The sequence below is a fragment of the Aythya fuligula genome, chromosome 1 (genome assembly GCF_009819795.1).
Source record: "Aythya fuligula isolate bAytFul2 chromosome 1, bAytFul2.pri, whole genome shotgun sequence".
In the NCBI taxonomy this organism is placed as follows: Eukaryota; Metazoa; Chordata; class Aves; order Anseriformes; family Anatidae; genus Aythya; species Aythya fuligula.
The window spans coordinates 55,163,219-55,185,120 of record NC_045559.1 but is presented as its reverse complement, the minus strand read 5'-3'; the positions used below and the strand labels follow the sequence as shown (position 1 = coordinate 55,185,120).

Genomic DNA, 21,902 nt, shown 5'->3' with positions numbered 1-21,902 from the left:
AACATGGCTGGGGACTGAAGGCACCTGCTGAACATGAATGAGAGAGAAAGAAAAAAAAAAAAAAAAGATAAGCAGGTGGAGAAAGAAAGGAGAGGATGATGGTGAAAGTGATTCCTCGTGCTGTTGCTTGGAAGAAAGCAAGGAATACAAGGTGCCAAATTGTGTCTTTGCCTGCATCATGTAGCATACATGAGTTTGCCCTGCTGTGCAAGTTAATGTGGCTGCATAGCCATGGCTTGCTTTTTTGTCAGAAGAGCACACCTGTAAATGTCTCCAGGTGGGCTACAACTGATATGGGAAGCCGCAGGAGGAAGCTGGCACCCAGCAAGATGTGGAAAGGCATACCCTCAGTGACTGCTGTTGCTATTAAACACCATCTCTTGCAGACGTACACAGGAACTCAGTATTGGGTCCTGCTTACATCACACAGGTTAAATGAGATAATCTACTTAACCTCACAGGCATTACAAAGTAAGAATCAGTGGTTTACGCTCACATGTTCCAGCTATGGGTTTGATCCAGTATGTCAACTGCAGGCCTCACTTCCCTGAGAGCCTCACTTCCCTAGAATTCAACAGCAAGGATTTTTTTTTTTTTTTTTTTTTATTCTTCTCACTCAAAGCATTGTAGAGTTGGTTTGTTTTTTAATAAAATCTCTTTTAGGTACCAAGTATGTCTGCAATTGCAGCAAGAACAATACCCCAGTGTTCTCTCCTTCCCCTTTGCTTTTAACAACCTCAAATGGGTTCAAATGGGCTTTGCTTTGGAGAGAAAAAAGATAATAATGAATGACTTAAAATAGCTCTGCTGAGGAAAATACGAGTTTGATTGGAATTGCAGAGGGAATAAGATTTATTTTTTTTTTTCTGGCTCTCTCACTGACTCCAGTAGAGGACCAGCAAGATCTGATGCAGTTCCTGCAGAGATCTCCTCTGTCTGAAGAACCCAGGAGCTTGCAAGAAGTTCTGTAGAGCTTGAGTCAGCTTTAACAGTTCGCTGATTGCAATCCCTAACATTTTCGTGGTTCTTTAGAGATCACCTACATACTTCACACTTGGAAAACAGGCCATGTCCTTCTGTGGTGTGATAGACAGCAAGGCCAGGTAAACTGTGTTCTGGAAGGACAGTTAAGTGATCTGGATATGGACTTAAGAACTGGAGAAAAGTGAGTTCAGCTCTGTCACGGTCTTTGTGTACTTGGCAAACCACTTAACCTTCCCGTGTCCCAAATTTTCCATGTATACCATGGGCCTGGGAGCATTTCCTTGTTCTCCAGGGACACTGGGTGCTGAAATGCATCAAAGAGTGAGAAATAATGCACTAGCAGAATGACTTCAGTTGCCCTGAGCAGAGGACAGCAATGGTGTGCATAGAAAGTACAAGTTGAAACCTTACCAGCAGCATTGTTTTTGCTGATGGAAAATGGGACATTTCCTTCAGTAAATCATCTGCTAGTCTTTGTTTTCCTGACCAGCGATGGCACCAGTGGGCTGGGCATGTCATGCTGATTGGTACCAGTAAAAATTTCATGCCACAATCTGCCACTGTCTATTCTGGAGGTGCCATATGTGTCATGGAAAATAAATTTATTTTGAGAGGCTTAAAAATGTTATTGAGACTATTCTCGTGTTCCTCCTCTGTGAAAGCAATCATCAGTTACTACTAAACTAACCACACAGACCTCACAGGATGCCATAATGATCCTAAAAACAAAACAAAACAACAACAACAAAAAATTTGAATTGCCCTTCTATGCATAAAAATGTCATAATTTTAAACTCCTGCCATCTGAAGTGAATTCTGCAGAGAAGCTGAGAATTTCCAGCTTTCTCAGTGGTATCTGAAACAGGATAGATGGTGAGGCAGCTAAAGGTGGCTTTATGCTGCCTTTGTATTTTTCTGACCATTAGACCAGAAAAGATTGGCTTAGTCTCTGATGCAAGTTAGAGACACCTCAGGGCTGTTCTAATACATACCTGACCAAATCATAACTCAAAACAACGTATCACTGAAGAGGGGGACTCTTGGAACAAGACGTCTTGTTATATGTGTTCTTCTTCCCTTATTCCTAATTGAGGAGAAGTTTTACATTTCTTGGCTACATGGAGATTTCCCTATAACAGGGTGATCCCCAAGCAGCCACTTAAACCAGTGATGTGCAGCAATGCTAGCAGAGGGCAGGATCTCCTTTATTGCTGCGGAGTCAGGCAGCAATATAATCAACTGGAATAGCATGATGTTTTCTGCTCTGAAAAAGAGGTCACTGGCTCAAGACTAGATCTTGCCTGTTTTTTGGGCCTAGGGCTGGTGGTGTTTTTGGGGGGAAAAATCACAAAAATCTCAGTGGCTGTTCAAACCAATAAAGGAGACTAACGCAGATTCTCCAGGGAAGAGGTACTTCACCCACGAGAAGAGGCAGGAGCCAGGTGCACTGACGGCTAAGTGGCAAACCATTATCATTCCCCGATATACGCCAGGAGGGCTCCTGGCAAGTTCAGGAGATGCCATCTGAGGAGCCAACCCAGCATGACCCCGTGACCCAGCAAAAACCTGTATGACACAGCAGTACCTGGTCTAACAGCGTGCAATCGCCACGATAACCTAGCGTGACCCGCTGGATTGACCCTGCGAGAGGATTTGATTTATTACAAATGACATGGGTTTAATCACTCGCCAGAGAATGCCGAATGACGCAGCACAGCGTTGCTCACTGTGGCTCTGCTGAACTGGCGTGCTCGGATTGGCTTAGGGAGCACACCCATTGGGTGATTCATCCAATTAAAGAGCGGCCGATCCTCCCAGCGCTAACGAAACACAGCTCTATTTTACTTGGAGCACTTTCTAGCAACCCATTTAGGCTTTTCTGCTGCTTTCATCACCCTAATGTATGAGCACGTTGCAGTTGATGGACAGTTGGTTTGCAGTTGGGATTAAAAGGGAAACCTGGCTACTAATAGGATAGAGTTGAATAATATGTGAAATTATAATCAAAATATAAATGTTCAGCTAATTAATTACTATACTGACTCAGAACAGGTTGGATGTGGCCCCAAAAATACTGAGGTAGAACTTTTAAGGACTATGTGTACCAAGCCAACCAGTGTTGAAACATTGCTGTAAAGTGCGTAAACTGTATCGCAAGTATAATTTGAGATTTCATGCAGACCATGAGAAAGACATTGTGGTTCTTCTCCACTGGAAGCGAGAGTGTAGATAGCTTCATGGTACATAGCAAGCTGTCCACTGAAATCACTAAAGCGTTAGCATATGCCACCCAGATTATAGATATGGGGCTCAGTCCCCAGATTCATTCCAATTGTTTCATGCCACTTAATAACACAAATCAGAAAACAAATTTGCTTAAATTCCTTTTGAAGGCATTCTGACTGGACAACATAGGTTCAGGGACACAGGCCAGGTGGTCTAGCCCAAATGTGAAGTCCATCCAATGGGGTCTGTCATGAACTGCCCCAGTTCAATAGCATTGTTCATCCCTCATAATAGATCTATTTTTTTTTTTTTCCAGAGGACCTCAGTTTCCCTTACCCTTTTTTGTATAACCCTTGGTCTAATACCCATGAGATCCCAGCTCACTTTCTTCCCTGAAGGAAAATGAAATCTCCCCTCAGTTGCAGACTCTACCCCATGCCCCCATGTTTTTTGCTGCTGTACAATCCAAAACCAGGTTCTCCCTCACTTGTTCTCACCACCTTCCTAATCTGATGCCCTGGTGTTATTTTCATAACAGCGTGTAGAGATGTGAACTGATCTGCTTGTCATCTTCTCTCACATATCCGACCCAGTTCCCAGGGTCTGATTTTGTAGAATTATGGGCATTTATTCTTGAAAATTGATGACTTGCCCGGAGGCTAAATATTTGTTATCTGGGGAAACAAAAAGCAACATAACAATCTTTTCTTGAATTAGGTCCTGAAAGAGGACAGAAAGTTCTACTGCATTAGCCAAGAAAGGAACAAGGGTGGCTCAAGAGGGTCTTGACAGGTTCATAGAGTCACAGCATTTGAAAGCAGAGTCCACATTTGATCACCTATCAACCACTTATCAATAGCTCAGTGATTAAAAACAAAGCTCTTTCACTTCATTAAACACATTCAGTGCCATTTGCTCTACATTCCAAATGGCTGAACTGATGTTCCAATGCAGCCTATTTTTAGTTTTTCTGATTAGTTCATTATTTGGGAAAAGCTACTGACTGTGTATCAGTTGCAGAGATCTAATTCTTCACATGGTTCCCAACGAAAAGTGGTCTTCCATGTGGGTCTTAAGAATTTGTTTGGATATGAGTTCAACCTCATCCCTGCTGTGGTGCAGCTCAGTGAAGAGATGTTCATGGGGTTTTCCTTTCTTTGAGACCTTTATTTTATTTTTATTTTATTTTATTGTTATAGGGAAGAAGACATGTAATATAATATACCTTTTTTTTTTTTTTTTTTCAAGAAAACTAAGATCAAAAATGACAGAAAATGAGCAGTCTCAGTGAGAATTAAACAAGATACTCAAAATAAGTGATCTCTTGGGTGTCTGAGTAAATTACCACCCCCAGATCAGATTTTTATTTATTTTCAGAACAAACTATTTCTTTGCTGGTAAATCCTGCAGTTTTGTCATGAATCCAATGAATTTTCACTGGTAAGTGACAACCCTAGAGACAGAAGTGGCCATGTATCCCCAGGGCAGCTACCACATGGGCAAAAGCTTTCCAGCGTTGCCTCTTCAGCAAGCTTCAGCCCTCACAGAAAAGGACAGAATCTGCAGGTCACATGGAGATTAGGCTCTGTGTCCTTCAGCCCTGCCTGCTGAAAACGCAAAGGATAAATCCAGCAGTGATTGTGTCTTCTGGCTCCAGATCTCCCAAGCATTCAGAGACACACCGGGGACCAAGCTCCCTTTCCCAAATAACATGGTATTCCTCCCAGAGGAACCCAAATGCAATATGGACCATTCATTTCTTTCAGACTACCTGTGGCTACCTAATAAAGGAAAAAAACCTCCGAGCACACAGGCATGCCTGTTTGGGGATATGGGAATTAGATTGAGAGCTGAGAGAGACTCCTGCTGTAAGTCTCCGTGGCACAACATAATGTGACCTCACATGGGTCTTGGAAGCAGCACACCTGAGTAAGTGCTGTGTCCTGACAGCTCTCAGACATGCTGCTAATTCGCCTGTGCAGAGCATCATGCTTGAGTAGCCAGTAGGGCTTGAAATACCTAAGCTAACTTACTTTGAGCTATCCAGGTATCTTTTTCTGGCACTGCCTGGTGTCAGGCAGATGTGTCCTGATCTGCATTATTCTGCTCTCTCTACTCTGGAGAAGGAGATGAAGTCTGTTCTAGGTGTAATAACCTCTTGCTGATGTCAAAAACAACAACACAGAAACAAGTTTTACACCTTTACTGCATTTTGCTTTGCTGCCTTTCATATGTCATTTGTCATCTTAGGTTATCACTTCTTTGACGTAGGGATGAGATCTTTTGTGTATGCACAGTGTCTAGCATAAGGTGTTTCCACCCTATGTGAAGCATTTTGGTGCAGCTGCAATGGCCCAGTGGCAATAACAGATGAAATGCTCAGAACCCTCTGCTGAAGAGAAGCAGCCGGAGAAAAGCATTACATTTTGGTTGTCTTGCTTTACCAAAGATAATCTGGCCAAACATTAGGTTCTCTGCCACAAAAACTACCCCAGGCCTCCAGAAGTACAAATTCATGTGCTTACAACTGGGAGACTAGCAGAGAGACTCAGTGTAGGAGATGTCCATGTCTGCTTGAAGTTGCTTACATGGATAAATTTCTTGGCTTCACCAAGAAGAAGCTGGTACAAAACAATTTCACTTCAGCTCCTCTGACTCCTCCTCTTGCCAACTCTCCTTCATTAGTCTTTTATTGCATGGAGCCATGACCACTGGCCACACTTTCCACGTTGGTGCAGGTCTATGGTTGGTTGGTGTGACTGACCCTGCCCTGTCCATGTGAGTCTAAATCCTTCTTTATCCCATGGGGTGGAGCAGGGGAGAGAAAGAGAAAAGGCTTCCCTGCACCACTGCGTCAGTCTGCTCCCAGTAACAACCCAAGCCCCCAGTTTCTGCAGAAGGTGGTGAATCCTTTCTGGTGCTGGTGCCTCCACATCCTCACAGCATTCTTTCTTGTGGTCTTGCTTTGCTCTGAATACTTTCCCCTCACCATTCCTGCAAATGTGGGCCAAGCTGTAATGATGCAGCACACAGTAAAACGCCTTTCTCTTGTGATCTTAGACAGCCCCTGAAATTAATTCCTGGAAAGCTGCTCTTGGCCTTACTGAGATATTTTTTCCTGTGTGTGCAGGGACAAAGTGATGAGTGAAGTCGGGGAGAGTGGTGCAATGATTGGGGAAGAGTGCTGCAATGATTACACAGTCACCTGAAATTTAGGAAAATTGTCAATCCTAGTTTTTCCCGTGTGCTGTGCTGCTCTTTGCATTGCACTTCGCTCTGCAGTGTAGACATATTAGTTTCTCTGTTTCTCCTTCTCCCAGTCATGAAATAGCTGCACCACTCTGCTCTCATTTTTTTTTTCCCTTCAAGACTATGAGGTGCTTGAGTACAGTTGCAATGGATATGTCTTAGCTAGAGGAACCATGAAAACTTCTGGTCCATTAGTCCCAAGCCTGTCCACAGCTGCTATGTTACCCCAAACCCTTACATTTCAAGACAAACCCTGCAATCCTCTCTGTTTTCCTTCCAAGTCTCCTATTGACTTTCTCTGTGAACTTTCTCTTCCTTGCAAGGGATACATGGCTCCTACTTACAGAGATACGAAGAGAGCAGTAGAGATGTAGACATCTTCATGACTAGAAGAGCTAGGATTTAGCCCAATGTGAAATTCCTCCCAGGCCAGAAGATAGGAAGTATTCTAGTTCTGGTTATTTATTTATTTTTTTTGAGGGAGTTGCTTCATGTCTCCACTTCTGTTGTTTTACAGGTCAGCTTACAACTTCGCTTTGTGCTGGGTACAGGCAGACTTCAGGCTCTAGCCAGGCAAATCATTTAGGGAGTTTCTGGGACAGAGACTTCTACACCAAACCATAGCACCCCTCATCCTGAAAGCACACACTCCAGGGGTGATTTGAAGCCAGCTGGAGGAGATAGGAGCCCAGAGTTGGCTACTCCTGGGCATTTCCTCTCCCCTGGGCCGCATTTCCACAGTGCATTGGAAATCGGTGTCTCTCACTCCGCTGTTTCCTCTGAACATCAGCTCTGCTTTCTGTCCCCCAAATAACCTAAGCCACCTTCTTCACCTTGCCTACAGTGTTCCCAATGTCTGTGGCCAAGCGTGAACTCCCAACCACAGGAGAACCATCCATCCTCCAGTCACGTCATTTAATAAAGCTTTCTTCAAACTATTCCCTATACTTTATTTTACCTTTCAAGCATCATTCATTACTCTGTGAATATTTGATTTCTGCCTCTCCTCCTTCATGCAGGATGGCATTCTTTTCTGCTCAAGTCCTTTCAGGCACTGCTGATCTTGAAGCTCCCCAATTACAACCACTTTTCTTGTGCTGGTGACACCTTAAGAGACAACAGCAGCTGCCTATAAAGGGCCTCTGCCATCTGTTTCCTCTGCCACTTCTCTGAGACAGCTCTAGTTATATACAGAAAAATATTTATCACAGTTCATTCATTCTCTCACTCAAAAATGAGCAAGAGAAAAATGTCTTCTTTCATGATTCTGCCACTGCCCTTCAAAAAACCATGACCCTCAGCCTAAGGAAAAGGGCAATGCTTGAATCTAAAAAGAAGCAGCAGAAATTCTTGATGATCAATCCCTTGGGACCCTGTACTCTGAAGGCAATTCTGAGGGGCATCTACATTCAGAAATGACTCCTCAGGGCCCTCTGAAAGGTGAAAGTCAGAGCCAGCCACCAAGCTTTCTAAGTGATCGCATCTGAAAGGAGATGTACATATGTGCAAACACATATGCACGCACTTAGCTTCAATCCATTTTCACTACATCTCCATAGAGGCTGAATGGGTTGGGATCGGGGGTAGTTCCTACCCAGGACTGAGGGATAGAGATGTAGAAGAAAGAGAAGAAAAAGGGGATAAAATGGCAGACACAAGAGCTAAAGTGGAGAAAAAAGGAAGAAAAGAAAAAGCAGTGAATTCTGAAGGGGCCTGGTGAAGGAAGTGTAGAAAAAAAAAACAAACAAACAAAAAAATGAAAAAAAATAGAAAGGAAAGTACGAGGCAACATCTTCATGAGGAAATAAAACCCCCAGAACAGGCTCTCAGAAATGCGCTAGTTGCAGTGGACAGCCCACAGCTAGGTTGCAGGAGTCAGCAAACAGGGTTGGATGAAAAGTGGTTTGAGTGACAGTGCTCAGTCTATGATACTGAATGAACATGACCATAAACCTGGGAATTATTCAGTGTTCAAGTGTGATCCATAGCACTGCAGCTACGCTGCTGGTATAAACAAGACCTGAAGGAAGAGGGAAGTTCTCTGAGTGATAGCAAATTTAAGAATGAAATGTAGTTATGAAGCAGTGGGAGGAGAAAAATAAAACAAGCACTAAAAAAAAATCATGTTCGGGGGGAGAATGAAAACTGAGAAATAGGAAGAGAAAAATCAGAAACAGATAGAAAATCCAGGGGACGGAGGTGGATAGTGTTATTCTTTATTTGACAGAATGTATACTTTATACAACAAGCTAAATCAGAAATTTATAGTTGTTCTGCTTCTAGCAAAAACACACATCACAGGAATTCCTGCCCATGGATAGGATGGCACTGCATTCTCAAGTTTTTGTATACCATCCTCATTTTCTGTTTTTCAAAGATAACAGGTAGAAGTATATGCTCTGGGGGAATAGGAGGTGTAGGATAAAGTCCATATGCTTCTCTGGGGAGTTATAGATTTGATAGGAAGCTGGTATAAAAACTTCAGCAGCCTGTGCCACAGAAACAGAAGTGGATTTCACCTATCCTGCAGGGCTTGTTACGGGAACTCTGATTGTGTAGTTGGGAATTTTATGAGGGAGCTTTTCCGTAACACAAAGGGGATAAATGGGGCTGGGAGACAGAAAGCTGTCAGTAATTGGAAGAGATTTGATGAAAGACTGAAATGCAGAAGAAATAACAAGAGAAAGTTGAATGCCAGGGGGTGCATGGTCCCCTCTGCTATTTCACACTTCCACCAACCCAAGGTGAGGAGCCCATAAAAGGCCTTTTCCCCCACAGGGAGTGATGCCAGCTCAAATTTTTCTAGCAAGGATGAAAAATGATGAAAATGGAAATAGTTTTTAAAAAGGGAATGCTAGACAGCAGAACAGCTGGCATAAATGAGTGCAGAATGTCACCGGCTTTGGGGCTGTCGCACCCCCAAACACTGGAGGTGAATTGAGCCCCTGGGTTTTTGGGTACAGCACTGGTGAAGCAGGGAACACTGTGACCTTTGGGGGCATGGCTGTTTGAAGCAGGCACAGCCCTTTCTCATCCTGATCCTTCTCTTGCCTGCATGGACCGTGAAAGCAACACAGCTCCACCCAAGTAACTGAGGTTACACCAGCACAAACAAGGGGAGAATCAGGCCTTCATCCCTTGTGCATAGAAACACTACAGTGCTGTACGTCATCAGATGCCAGTTCAGTAATCATTTCCACAGATGCAAGAGGAAAGAGACAACCTCGTTTCTAATTTAGTCATGATAGCATCAAAGAGACCCAAAGCCTATTGCTTTCTGGGAAGCAGGGACTTCAACAATAATAATTCTTTGCACATATATAGCACCTTCACTGCTAACTACTTACTTTATACCCTGGGGTGTGAAGAAAAAGGACTCCACTTAATTCCATATGCTCTTAATTGCTCTGTATCCCAGATCCTCCCTAGCAAAATATGATAGAAATACCTAAACTCACAGTTAATTTGTCAAATTAGGGCAGTCATTGACACCAGCAGAAACGCAGGCCTAGTTTGCACCTTATGCTGCAGCTGCATAGCACAGCATCTAGAAACAAAAGAAATGCCAGACTAAGTAAATCTGAGCTCCGTTTAATCCCTGACAAATGTTTCAGGGAAGAGGCAAGAAGCACATGGCAGTCAGATAGGGGATAGGCTGTCCTTGTGAAATGTTATCCTAGTTTTTATGGAGCCTGGCTTAATTGCTGAATTATGAAACACCCAAAACACTGTTCATATCCATTATGAGGACGCTTAATTTTCGTGAACTCTGTTGTAAATGCCCACTTGCTTGCTAAATGTGGTTAAAATCTTGGCCACGGGAGCTCTGGTGGCAATGAGATCCACAGCCCTGATACGCATCAAATGAGAAAGCTTTAACTGGGTCTCCGGTGACTCACGTCAGGTCCTCTTGTCTCTGTGTTACAAAATGGGGAAATCAAGAGCTACTGATCCATCTTCTCTAGCCCATTCATTATTCAACACAATCCAATTGCTTTCCTGCTCATTCACCTCCTTTCCCAGGCAAACACATCTAGTCTTTCAGGCTGTCCTCATACACACGGTCTTTCTCACTCCTCCTTGTCCCTGTCCCCCTTTTTTGAACTCTCCTCTGGCTTTGCAGTCCCTTCTCTTGGACAGACCTTGCTCCTTGTGCTCTCTGTTATCCCCCCTGCTCTACTCATGGAGGCTGGGGACTTGCTGCTGGTGGGTTTTCTGTCTGCAGTCACGCACTGCCCTGGGAAACTGGCAGCAATATTCCTGTTTCTGGGATCCAAGGAGCTGCTGCAGTTCATTTAGAGCCCTGCACGCCTCACAGCCCCCCTTTTCCCACCAGCCAGCAGCATCCTCTACCTGGTTCACTGAGATTCATTCACCTAGCCATTGAATCTGACTTTGGAGACCCCAGCCCCATTCACCTCACCTCCTTGGGTGCTTCTGAGGCTGTCAGAGAAAATCCTCCCCCTGCAAACAGCTTGCAAAGGACGGCTGTTTGCTGAGCCACTGCTTGCTGACAACCAGAGATCCCTCCCTGTAGTGCACAACAACGGCCCCAGGGCGATGGCTACAGAGACCCTGATTTTCCCTTTGGACCCCGGCCTGATTCGTGTCTGAGGGCTGCCAGGGAGGGTATTTAGGGCTGCCGGGAGCTCCTTCCAGCCCAATTGCTGGCTGCATGCAGATGAGCCAGCTCATCAGCTGCGCTGCCAGTGAGCCCTCCGGCCACGGGAGGTTGGAGGCAGCAAAGTGGAGGGATGTTGGCTTGACCACAGGCAACTAGCAATGAGGGGAGCAGAAAGGGGGGGCCTGTGTCTCACCCCCCATCTCAGAGGGAGCTGTGGTGCCCTGGGGTGAGAGCAGACAGCGACAGCAACCAGTGTCATAGGCTGCTTTGAGGAGGGGGGCCACGGGCCAGAGAAAGGAGGGGGACATCTATCATGAGGGGCTGCAGAAGGGTTGCCTTAGAAAGGAGCTCCAAAAGGACGGGGTCGTCAGCTGGGGGAACGACCGTGTGTGAGATGGGGGATAGCCAGGGTGGCATGACGGCAGAGAGAAGAGGAAGGAGGACAGACAGATGAGATGGCAGGAGCAAAGGGGACAGAGGAAAGCAAGGACAAGATAATGTAACAGAGGAAAGAGCAAGGGGGATGGGCCTCGGAGAACTTGGAATCAGGGAGAAATAATGAAGAGGAAGCTGCCTCTGAGAGAGAGCACAGAAGAGACGTGAAGATGAAAGAGAAAAATAAAGAGGAAAAACAGGGGAGGGAAACAAGAACAAATTAAAATGGAGATGGATAGAATGAGTCAAAGATGGAGGGCGAGGAAAGATCTGGGGTCAGGCAGACAAGGGAAAAATAACTTTGGGGTACGTTGCATTTGCGGTCTGTTCCGTGCATCCCCGATCCCTTCCGTGCTCTGCATTTCCCCTGCAGGACAGCTGCAGCCCTGGGGCTGGGAGCCCTGCTGGTGACCCTTCCTCTGTCAGGAGACCCTGTCACTTCCCGAAAACCCCTGCAAGGGGGATGCAGCAGCACGTCCCCACAGCCAGCGCGGTATGGAAGGGGGAAGCAGCGCAGAATGGAGCTGTGAGGGCTCCCCCTGGGATAAAAAGGGTATGCTTGGCTGGGAATCCTGCTCTTAAAACAGGGGCAGGGGGCAGAGCCATCCGACAGCCTGAAATGTTCCCCGCTCCCCCTGGCAACCTCCTCGCTCTGCTTTTAAATGAGATAAATATGGAGATGCTGCTGGCGAACCTCAGCGGCCCTCCTCCCCCAAACTCCCGATGAGGTGGCACCAAACTGCAGCCAAGCAAGACAGGGGCTGGGGGGCCTGTGCGGGGAAAGGGATGGGTTAAAATGGAAACATGGGATAGGAATAGCTCCTGGTCTCCGTGGCAAGGAGACATTTGTTCTATCTCTGTGTAATTTCTTTATACATTACTGCTGCCACACTGCATCTCCATGTCCCTCCCACTGCATTTCGCTCTCACTCTCTTCAGCAAGGCAATTTCTGGTGCATTTCAGGACAATATTAACCCATTCCTCTTTCTCTGTCAGCAGGAAGATTCAGAATTTAAAAGCAATTCAGAAGTCATTTCTAGCAACTGACTGGTGAGAAGCATCTTCTGCTTGTCAAATCTTACAGATGAAGTGAGCTTCCAGGTCTCAGCCCGTCAAATCCCTGGCTCGCCAGTGATGTACAGCCAGGTGTGAATTTAAACTGAGAGGAGAACCAAACCCAACCGTGTCTGGGATCCCAGGTACTTCCCCCTCACCACCTGCCACCCCACTTTTGGAAATCCTCTGCCTTCTTCATGCCAGGCCTGTGCAGCTCTGCATCCTTCTGCTCCCTGGCAGATGCGATAGCGGCAGCAGTCAGTGCTGCGCTGGGCTATTGCCTCCTGCTGCATCTCAGGGCCGTGCTGTGGGCTGCTCCTTCACCACCAAGGCATGGAGACCCTCACTTAAGCTACTGCAATTTTCAGTGCATCCTCAGAAAAGCCCCTGGCATATGAGAGCAAGAGCTGGGGGAAGGGACCCCGGCGGATTTGTGGATGGTTGGAAGTAGGACGGCGGGCAGTTCTGCAGGGCGGAACTGGGGACACTGTCAGCCAACGAAGGGTAAAAGAAAGATAAGAAGGAAGACAAGGAAAAAAAGCTTGTAAGATCATGCAAAAAGAGAAAGCGGCTCAGAAGCAGCCAGGGGTAGGAGAAGGCAGCGCAGGGAAGAGACGCAGTGCCAGGATTGTGTCCAGTGCCTGTGCCCTGCCTCGCTCTGCCATCAGCTCTTCGTTTGTGCAAACACTGAAACTGCACTTAAGTCTCATGCGTTGTTCAGATGTAACAAGCTGGAAAGGGAACAGATCAGCTCATTAATTTTCCTTGGGAAGGGTCTCTAGGCAGGAATTATTTTCTGCACCAACATCCATTCAATTACTTGCCTTCACACCAGTCAGATCTACAGGGATGTCTAACCCCATGCGCATCACTCATGCCTGCCTGCCCTGGACTCCTCTCTCCCTCCTTCTTAGTATAAAAGCCTCCCAGACCTATCCCTTTCCTAATAATAATGACAACATGACAAAACCAATAACCTACAGATATAAAATACATTTCATTTACTTGCTTCATAAGACCCCGATAAGGCATCGTCACTCACTTTTTGAGATCCTGTAGGAGATCTACAGGAGCTAATGAAAGAATTAGACAAGGCATCACTCATAATAAAAAAAGTGGTTTAAAAGCATTCGGTGCCAAGGAGGAATTAGGCTGGAAGATCCGCAGCCATTTCGAAGTTGTAAGAGGTGCAGCATCCATATGTGGCATGAGCTTGCAGATCTCAGCTGCTGGGTATACGTGCGTGCACTGTGCATACGCAGTCAGGGGTCTGAGAAAGGCAGTCGCTCTGCCATTTTTCTTGAAGGGCAAAGACTTTTGAATAGCCCAGGGGCACATTTAGGCGACCCCAAAGCCTGAGAAGGAATTATCTGAAGGAAGATTAGGAAAGGAATAGGAAGTGTGGTCTGCAGTAATGTGAAAAACCACCACCTTTCTGCTCCAGCCTCAGCACTGAACAGGGGCTCCCTTTAGGACTCAGGAAAGAGGGGAGAGGAACCCCAGTAGAGGAGGAACACCCAAAATGATACTGCTGTTTGGAGCAATGTGAAGACCTGAAAATACTGACTGAAAGTGTTGAATGACCGAACAGAGGGGAACCCTGAAACTGAAAGCCCAGGAACCAAATTCTTTGAGGGGAACTTGGATGATGATAGCGGTGTACCTGTGTACACAGCCTGAGCCCCCACATTCTTTTTTGCTATTGGGCATTTTGGCCAAGAAGAGAAAAGACAATCTACCACTGCGTTTTGAACACAAGGAGTCCACCATTTCTGAGAGCCTACAGTGCTGGCTAGTGCCATTCCCCCACATGCCCCAAAATGAAGGCAACCTCATCAGAGGCTCCCTACCATTAGCAGAGCAATGTTTTGGCTCCTTTGATTATTTTATCATTAAAAATCCTCCTGCCCTCCTCTGCACTGCCTCACCTCACCCTATGGGCCTGCCCTGATGCCCCCCCACCCCTAGACACCCTTTTTTGTCCCACACCCTTTGCCAGCCGCCTTTGCCACACCATGGACAGGGTGAGTGTAAACAGAGTCCAAGGCTTTGGCCATTTTCTCAGCCTCCTGGGAAGAAGCCCTTCCCTTCACAGACCTGTCCACCCCCTTGCACCATGGGGACAAGGAGCCGCTTCTGCACCCTTCCTGCACCAGCTTGAAGCTTTTGCTGGGAAGGGTGAGTGACCCAGGGACACCTTCTCTGATTCTTTCTGCTGAGAAGGAAGCCAGCTTCTGGCTGATCAGACACAACAGAGAAAGATTTGCTGCCTGGGGCCTGCTCATGGCTGCCCACTGGGGATATTTGGCTGTGTTGCCCTGGGAGCCAGGGGGTGCCAGGGCCATGCTGCCCCACAGGGCACAGCCATGGCCTGGTCCTGCTCGGTGTGTGGCCATGGGGCTGCTTCTGCACCCTGTGGAGATGTTTTGCTACTTTGCTCGTACTGAAGTTGTGGTGCAACCTGTGCCCTCAGGTTAGGGATGCCCTGGCTCAGAGCAGGGCTTGCTCCTGAGTGGTTCCTTGCACCCTCCGGCCCCAGGCATGCTCCTGCCCCACATCGCATGGCAAGGCCCAACCCCTCACATGGCAGGGGCAAGAGAGCATCCCATGGGGGTACACAGCTTGCTCTCAGGCTGCCTTTTGTGCAAGGCTTCAGTGTGAGCCATGACAGCACGGGCAGGGCACAGGGCTGGCAGTGGGGGGGGGGCCGGGGGCACTTCTGAGCTTTTAATTGGAAGCATCCTGGCACTTTCCCCTGCCACACAAGCCACTTCTGCAGGGCGCCTGTGGGGTCCTGTCAGACGGAAAGGCGAAGGAGCCCCAAGCTCCTCCGATCTGACAAACCTCACCCGCCCCTTCCTCCTCCCCCTCAGACCGCGTCCCTCTGGATCCGGCTCTGTGGGCAGATAGACATGATCTGAATTCACTGCCTCTCCCGGCCAGGGTCCTCATACCTCTTGTCTCCACCCCAGCCTCTCTTCGCCCTCCGGCTCGGGGACACGGCTCAGGAAGGGAGTTCTTCCCCGCAGCCTCCCTCCCTCCCCGCATGGCTTCGCATTTGGGCTTGCTATTTTTTTTTTTTTTCTTCCCTCTCTCATTAATTTTTAATTAAGGAGATGTCTCTTTCCCCGGTTGTAATGAATAGCTGTGTGAAAGGCTTTTCATTCTTTATTAATATATATCTATATATATTTATCTATTTGGAGGAAATGTGTGTGTGAGTGAGTGTGTTTAAAACATCCCCCATTAATTTACTGCTATTGATTTTCTGGCGTGGAGACAGCATATAGTATTCAGCATAGAGCTCCTCTGCAGGATATGTTAAAAGGCAGCAGTTTGGGTTGACAAAGGGCACTAAATGCAGTATGCGTCAAATAGACCATCGCTCAATGAAGTCACTTAGCTATTCAAAACATGTCCAGCCATCACTCAACCGTTTGCACCAAGAACAGGGGGGAAATTCGCGCTTCTTCCCGGACACAACCATTTCTAAACAGCGGCTTTAGCTTGCTTTGGTGAGAGACATTAGGACATACACAGTTTATTCTCCCCTCCCCCCTGCCTTCCATCTCCCAGTGCCGGTCTTAGAAAATCCGTCCTGCGGTACCCACTTCCCTTTCTCTCCCATCGGGGAGCTCCAGGCACACCCAGCTCTGGTGGATGCCGGCAGACACATACGTTATCTGTGGATGTCCATAAACCCCCGGCAGCCCACCCTCCAGCTGGGAGCTGATTCATAAGCAGGGGTTTTACAATGGGCTGTAATATGCGCTCTTGCTCTCGCTCTCTCCTCGCTACGTGTGTAACATAAACCATGCGTTTCCATCGGTTGCCCCTATCCCTCCAGCACCGGCTGAAGACCACCTCCCCAGCCCACACGTACGCCAATAGCAGTACGGAGCAACACATATTTAAAAGCGAATCACTGGCCCCTCTCTTCTTTCCCCCTCCCTTAGGAACGTCTGATTCCAGAAGTTGGCTGCGGCGGTCTCTCTTCTGCCATCAGACATGTCACTGAGTTGCTGTTCAGTTTCACCACATCAGACTTAGGCTGATTTTTTTTTTTTCTATTCAGGCACTTGTTTATTTTTAGCCTTTACCATAAACCTTAAAGAAAAGCCCCAAACAAAAAAAACACCCACAACAACAAACGAACAGGGGAAAAATCCCAGCCCCAAAACAAACCAATCAGCCGCCAAATAGACCCCTCTGCACCCAACCCAGCGAGATGTGGTTGCTTACAGACATTACGAAATGCTCTGAACTCTGCTCGAGATGACTGGAATCGTCAGATTTACCATGTGAGGCATTTTGGACATAACAGGGTTGTTTCCATTTCTCTCTTTTTCCCTCCTAAAGTGAACTAATAATTGCATCCGAATTGCTTTGCAGTCACCCTCTCCCCACATTGCCTCTTACTCCCGGTCTTGTCTTTGCAAATAAGCTGTTTGCAAAGAGACAAATGATTTCACTCTGTGGTTGCAGCCGGAGCACAACAATAATACAGCATTTTGGCATTGCTTTCCCAGGCAATACAAACAATCTGAAGACAGGCAGACCACACGGTTCCTTTCTGAAAGGGTCTCTTGGTGTTTTTGTAACACACGCATCATTCCCATCGGAGGGGGGAAGTGAATTTTTGGGGAGGGTGTGTGGGGGAGGGTGAGGAAGAGGAAGGGAGAAGGAAACAGAGCAAAGAATAATTTTCCTGTCTTCTTGCCTCCATGCCCTGAGTAACTGAGCCCACCACTCTCAAATGTGGTGAAGGGAATGAAGTGAGAAAATGGTGGAATGCAAAGGGATTTATTGGGGGGGAGAGAGGGGGCATGGGGTGGTGGGATAGGAAAGTAAGGGGGGAAGGGAGGTTGGAGATCCAGAATCAAATACCTTCCAGGCAGCAGGTTCTCCATAATCCAGAATGGGTCATGACTTCCTCGTTCTTTTTGCTGGTTTCGTTCTCACTGACAGTTTTAGTCTTGCAAACCCCTCTGGAGTAAAGCCAGTAGTCGGTCCCCACAGCTATGGTCATCAGGCTGAAGGCAGCGAAAGCACCAACGGTGGTTAAAAGCATCTGAACACCTCTGTCAAAGAGCCCCATAATTCTTCATTATACAAATACCCAACCGCCTTCTGATTCTTGGGGTGTGTGTGTTTAATAAAATAAAAGAATAATAATTCCGACTAATAATATAATGGGTATATATAGAGAGATAGATATCAAAAAAGGGAGGTAAGAAAGCCCACGGAAAAGAGTGTAAATTAGAAAGACCACACGGGAAGAGGCTTGCCTTTTAAATCGGAAACGTTCTGGTTGAAATATAAAAAAAAGGAAAAAGGAAAAAGAAAAAAAAGAGAGAGAAAAGAACCAAGAAAAAAAAAAAAAAAAGAAACAAATAAAGAGAGAACCCCCCCCAAAACGAGACGCCTTAATCCCTTTTTCTAAAATTCTGGTCTCCAGTTTCCATATGTAATGGCTAATTTGGAGATGGCTTCCACAGTGAACAGGGGAGCAGCAGCAGCATCCTCAACACAATCTCTCATTATCTGGACCTAGACAGTTAGAGACTGTAAGAGCAGAGATGCAACCTTCAGTCTTCTTGCTTAGCTCTGCAGCCTGCGCCATGAAAATCCTTTTCCTTCCCAGTTATCTTCCTTGGGTTTTTTATTTTTTTTTTTTTTCCCGGCAGCGGCAGTCGCTCCAATCCTCTCTCACTTTTTTCTCGCTTGCTTCTCCTTCCTTTCGCTCGCTCCTACCACCAAGCCAGACTGCCCAGTATACTGTAAGCCCTTGATTTCAGCTGAACAGGTGCCGAGGTCTCGCCTCCCATGGCTTTTCCGCACAGCCGCGGCGCTCGCTCCCGGCGGAGGTGGGCGAGGAAGAGAGAGAGAGAGAGAGAGAGAGGGGGGCTCCTGGGGGTGGCGATGGGGAGGGAGGCGGGGGACAGGCGCGGCGCCCCTCCCGGGCTGGGGGGCTCGGAGCTGCGCCCAGGCTGCGGCACCCCCTTGCCCCGCGGCGTCCCCCCCGGCGGCTTCCCGGGCCCTCTACTGCATCAAGGCGGCGGCGGCGGCGGCGGCCGGAGGTGCTGAAGGACAGCTCCCCGGCCGGCGGGGCGGGCGGAGCGCACCGGGACGCCGGGCGCTGCAGGCAGCTCGCCGGGCGGCGGTGCCGGAGGAGCTTTCCGCGGTGCTGCAGGACAGACCCCCCGCCCGCCCTGCCCGCCGCGCCGCCCGCCCTGCCCGAGCCACAGCATCCGCGGGCGGCGGCCGCCCTCCTCCGCTCTGCGCGGGCAGGCGGGCGGGCGGGCGGGCAGGGAGGGGCGGAGGGGGCAGCCCTAAACACCCCCCCCCCCCCCCCAACCTCCTCCTTCCTTCCTTCCTTCTCCGCTGCCTTTCCCCGCCGCTGCTGCCAGGGTTGCTCCCCCCCGGCTGAAGGCGTATCTGGCTGGGGCTCTCCCTCTTTTCTCGCTTTCTGCCTTTCGCTCCCCCCCCCACCCCCCCCCCTCTCCTCCCCGACGGCCCCCGGCCCGGCTGCCTGAGCATCCCCGCTGTTAAGTCGCATCCTCGCTGTGCGACCCGCGCGCCGCAGTGAGACCCGCACCAAACTTCACTCAGACGTTTCTCTCCCCAGGAGACGGGGGAAATGTAACGTGGAAGGGTAATTTAGAAATAAGCGTCTATTTCCCTTGTTTTGGCTGTCGCTATTGTTTTTAAGTGCTCGCTCTTCACTCTTCCCGGGTTCGCTGCAAGTTGCATATGTTTTTTTTTTTGGTGTTGCTTGTTTTCCGTCCCTCTGTCTCCCCCTGACCAGTGCTGTGTGAATCCCTGCGTTCTGACTTTCTCTTTGTAGCTTTCTGTGAAATCCCGAAGCCTGCTCCAAGAAGCAGACATTTTGGGAAGATTCTTCACGAGAAAGGGCGATTTCTTATTATTAGTACGATTTTGTTAAGGAAAGGAACCGCCAACCCGAATTCCTTCCCCCTCAACCCTCAGAAAGCAACCCGCCTTTCAGTCCTCATTTCACACAGAAAGACGCAGGAGCTGAATGAATGCAGACTGAAATCTATCGCTGCTTAAGTTTCCTATGTCAGACGCATCCTGATAGTACCGGGAATGTATGCAAAATTGTGCAATGCTAACATCTAAGTATGTCATAATCCTCTCTCCCTTCCTCAGCAGTATCATTACACCAGGTTAATTACATTAGTCACCTCCTGGTTCTATACATGTAGCTGCTCATTAATGCAACAATCATAAAGAAAAGAAATTATCTAATTCTCGATGCTGCCGATTTTCTTTCTCTCTGATCGGATTCATTGTTCAGTGAACAAGAGACCAGAAGGGCTGCTTTAGGTTCACTGCTGTTTGGAGGGGGAGTAGGGGGAGAAGAGCTGAGGGGAGGGGGTGCTGGGAAGTTGAACCAGTTGGAGGGCTTCAGCTACAGTGTAATTTCATAACTCCATTTCTCTCTCCTCCCTTCTTCCTCTCTGGGTGCAGCCTGGGACTGCCCTTTCAGGACATTCTCCCCCAGGACTGTCGGACATGAAAGGCTCTATAGCAAGGAGTGGGTGATGAGCAGCAACGAGGGCACTGGGCACCCCGCAGATGGCTAAGCATTTCCCCCCTTTGGAGGGCTCTGACCAGGCTGCCCTCACAACTGAGACCAAGATGGGGTGTTTACCAGCAAGCACTCATGAGCTGTGGCATCAGCCATGTGCAGATTGCCACTAGCAGGCAGGAAATATCCAAGGGGAGGCAGGAGAAAGGATGTGGTGAAGGGGGGAGGTGCAGCTTGAGCCCACCGACACATTGCTGGGGGACAACCACAGTCCCTAGCCTCATCTGGGGGACTCCTGGCCTTCTCCTTTCTCACAGAAGCCAGGAGTTTCTTTCTGCACCCATGGAGCTGCCAAACAACTGAGGATGGGCAAGGGGGGACATGGGGGATATATATCCCTTTAGCACTCTGAGTATGGTCTGCTGGAACACTGGGGAGTATGGCAGCTGTGGGCAGGCTCTCTGGCTTGTTGGCCTTGGTTTAAACAAATTTGAGAGGTGGAGAGATGCAGAGAATTCCCCTAAACTGATGGGAGATAATGGCTCTGCAGAGCCTGCATCTTAGGACCTCTCCTCCTCTTCTGAAAGCTTTCCACTGAAAGAGGGAAGGCATAAGGGAGGAACGAGTCATTCTGGGGGCTCTGAGCTATGCTCTTTTTGTGTTGGTGGTCATTCCTCTCCAAGCCCACCCCAATATTCAAGTCTTCTCATTCTTAAAAAAAAAAAAAAAAAAAAAAAAAAAGTAGAAAAGCCGGGCCAGAAGCCTGGAAGACTCCAAGGAAGAAAAACTTCAGTAGACCATGTCAGCACTAAAATCCATCAAGCACCAATATCACGTATATGGAAGGGAAAGGCATACTGGAAATCTGTGGAGCTCATAGCTCCAGGGAAAGTGGGCTCCTCAGTTACTCTGTGCTCTTTAAAAAGTGCAACACAGCTCTTCTAGTAAAGTCACACAAGCAACCTGGATGGAGTGAGCTGAAGCAGGAAGAGCTCAGGCCTTCTGAAAGCTCACTTGTCCTTACACAGCAGGGTCATTCAAAGATGAGAAGGAGGGAAGGTGTGATGCTGTTTTTTTCACTTAAGGCTCTCCTGTGTGGCTAAGTGTTCATTTTGTTGTGACAAATTGGAATGTGCCTGTGGATCAGGGTGTGCCAGGCTGCACAAATGGGGTTGAGGAGCTTGCTTCTGCTGGTAGGAGTCTAGCGAGGCAAGTATGGAGAGCGAGCAGTCACTGCAGAGGTTGTAGACTGGGGTTCACAGGGCACCCCAACACAGTGAGAAAATACAAATTTTGTCTATAACAAGAAAAATGCCGCTGAAATAGCTAGATTACATATCTTTAAATTTGACTAATCCAGTCAGGATTCAGAGGATGAAACAGAAGCTGGGCCAAAACAGAGATTCTCAAACCAATCTGTGACTGTTGCCTTTATTACATATTTCTACAGATTTGACAAGTTTGACTTCAAATGGCTGCAGCAACAGGGCAGGGGCATGTTTTCCCCAGAGAAGCTGTCAGTATAAAAAGGCCAGGCCTGTAGAGTATTGAGTTCTTTAATCCCTGGCTAAGAGGAGTGGAACCTATGATGGTTCAGTATGTCTTAAGATCAGGACTAAAGAGGGTTCCTGCCTTACACTTCCCAAATTCCAGAAATAATTCTCTTCCTGATATCCTACTTATATGCTCTTAGACCATTCACAATAATCCCTCTACAGTTCTAAATGCCACAGGAGAAGAATGGAACAAAGGCAATGCAAATGCCAGAATGT

The 21,902-nt window shown here is 47.8% G+C and overlaps 1 protein-coding gene across 2 annotated transcripts in view; it reads right to left on the bottom strand.

The window, feature by feature from the left end:
* CACNG2 (calcium voltage-gated channel auxiliary subunit gamma 2) overlaps window positions 1–18,422 on the bottom strand; it is a 48,135-nt gene extending 29,713 nt beyond the window's left edge. The window contains exons 1-2 of one of the 2 annotated variants that reach the window (XM_032196813.1): window positions 18,162–18,422; window positions 17,463–17,608 (exon numbers count right to left, since the gene is read on the bottom strand). In XM_032196813.1, the coding sequence (XP_032052704.1) occupies window positions 17,463–17,604 (142 nt within the window). In that variant the 5' untranslated portion in view covers window positions 17,605–17,608; window positions 18,162–18,422. Of the gene's footprint in view, window positions 1–17,462; window positions 17,932–18,161 lie in introns of those variants that run through there. The other variant, XM_032196805.1, reaches the window with a different exon arrangement.
* Between the last annotated feature and the right edge of the window lie 3,480 nt (window positions 18,423–21,902).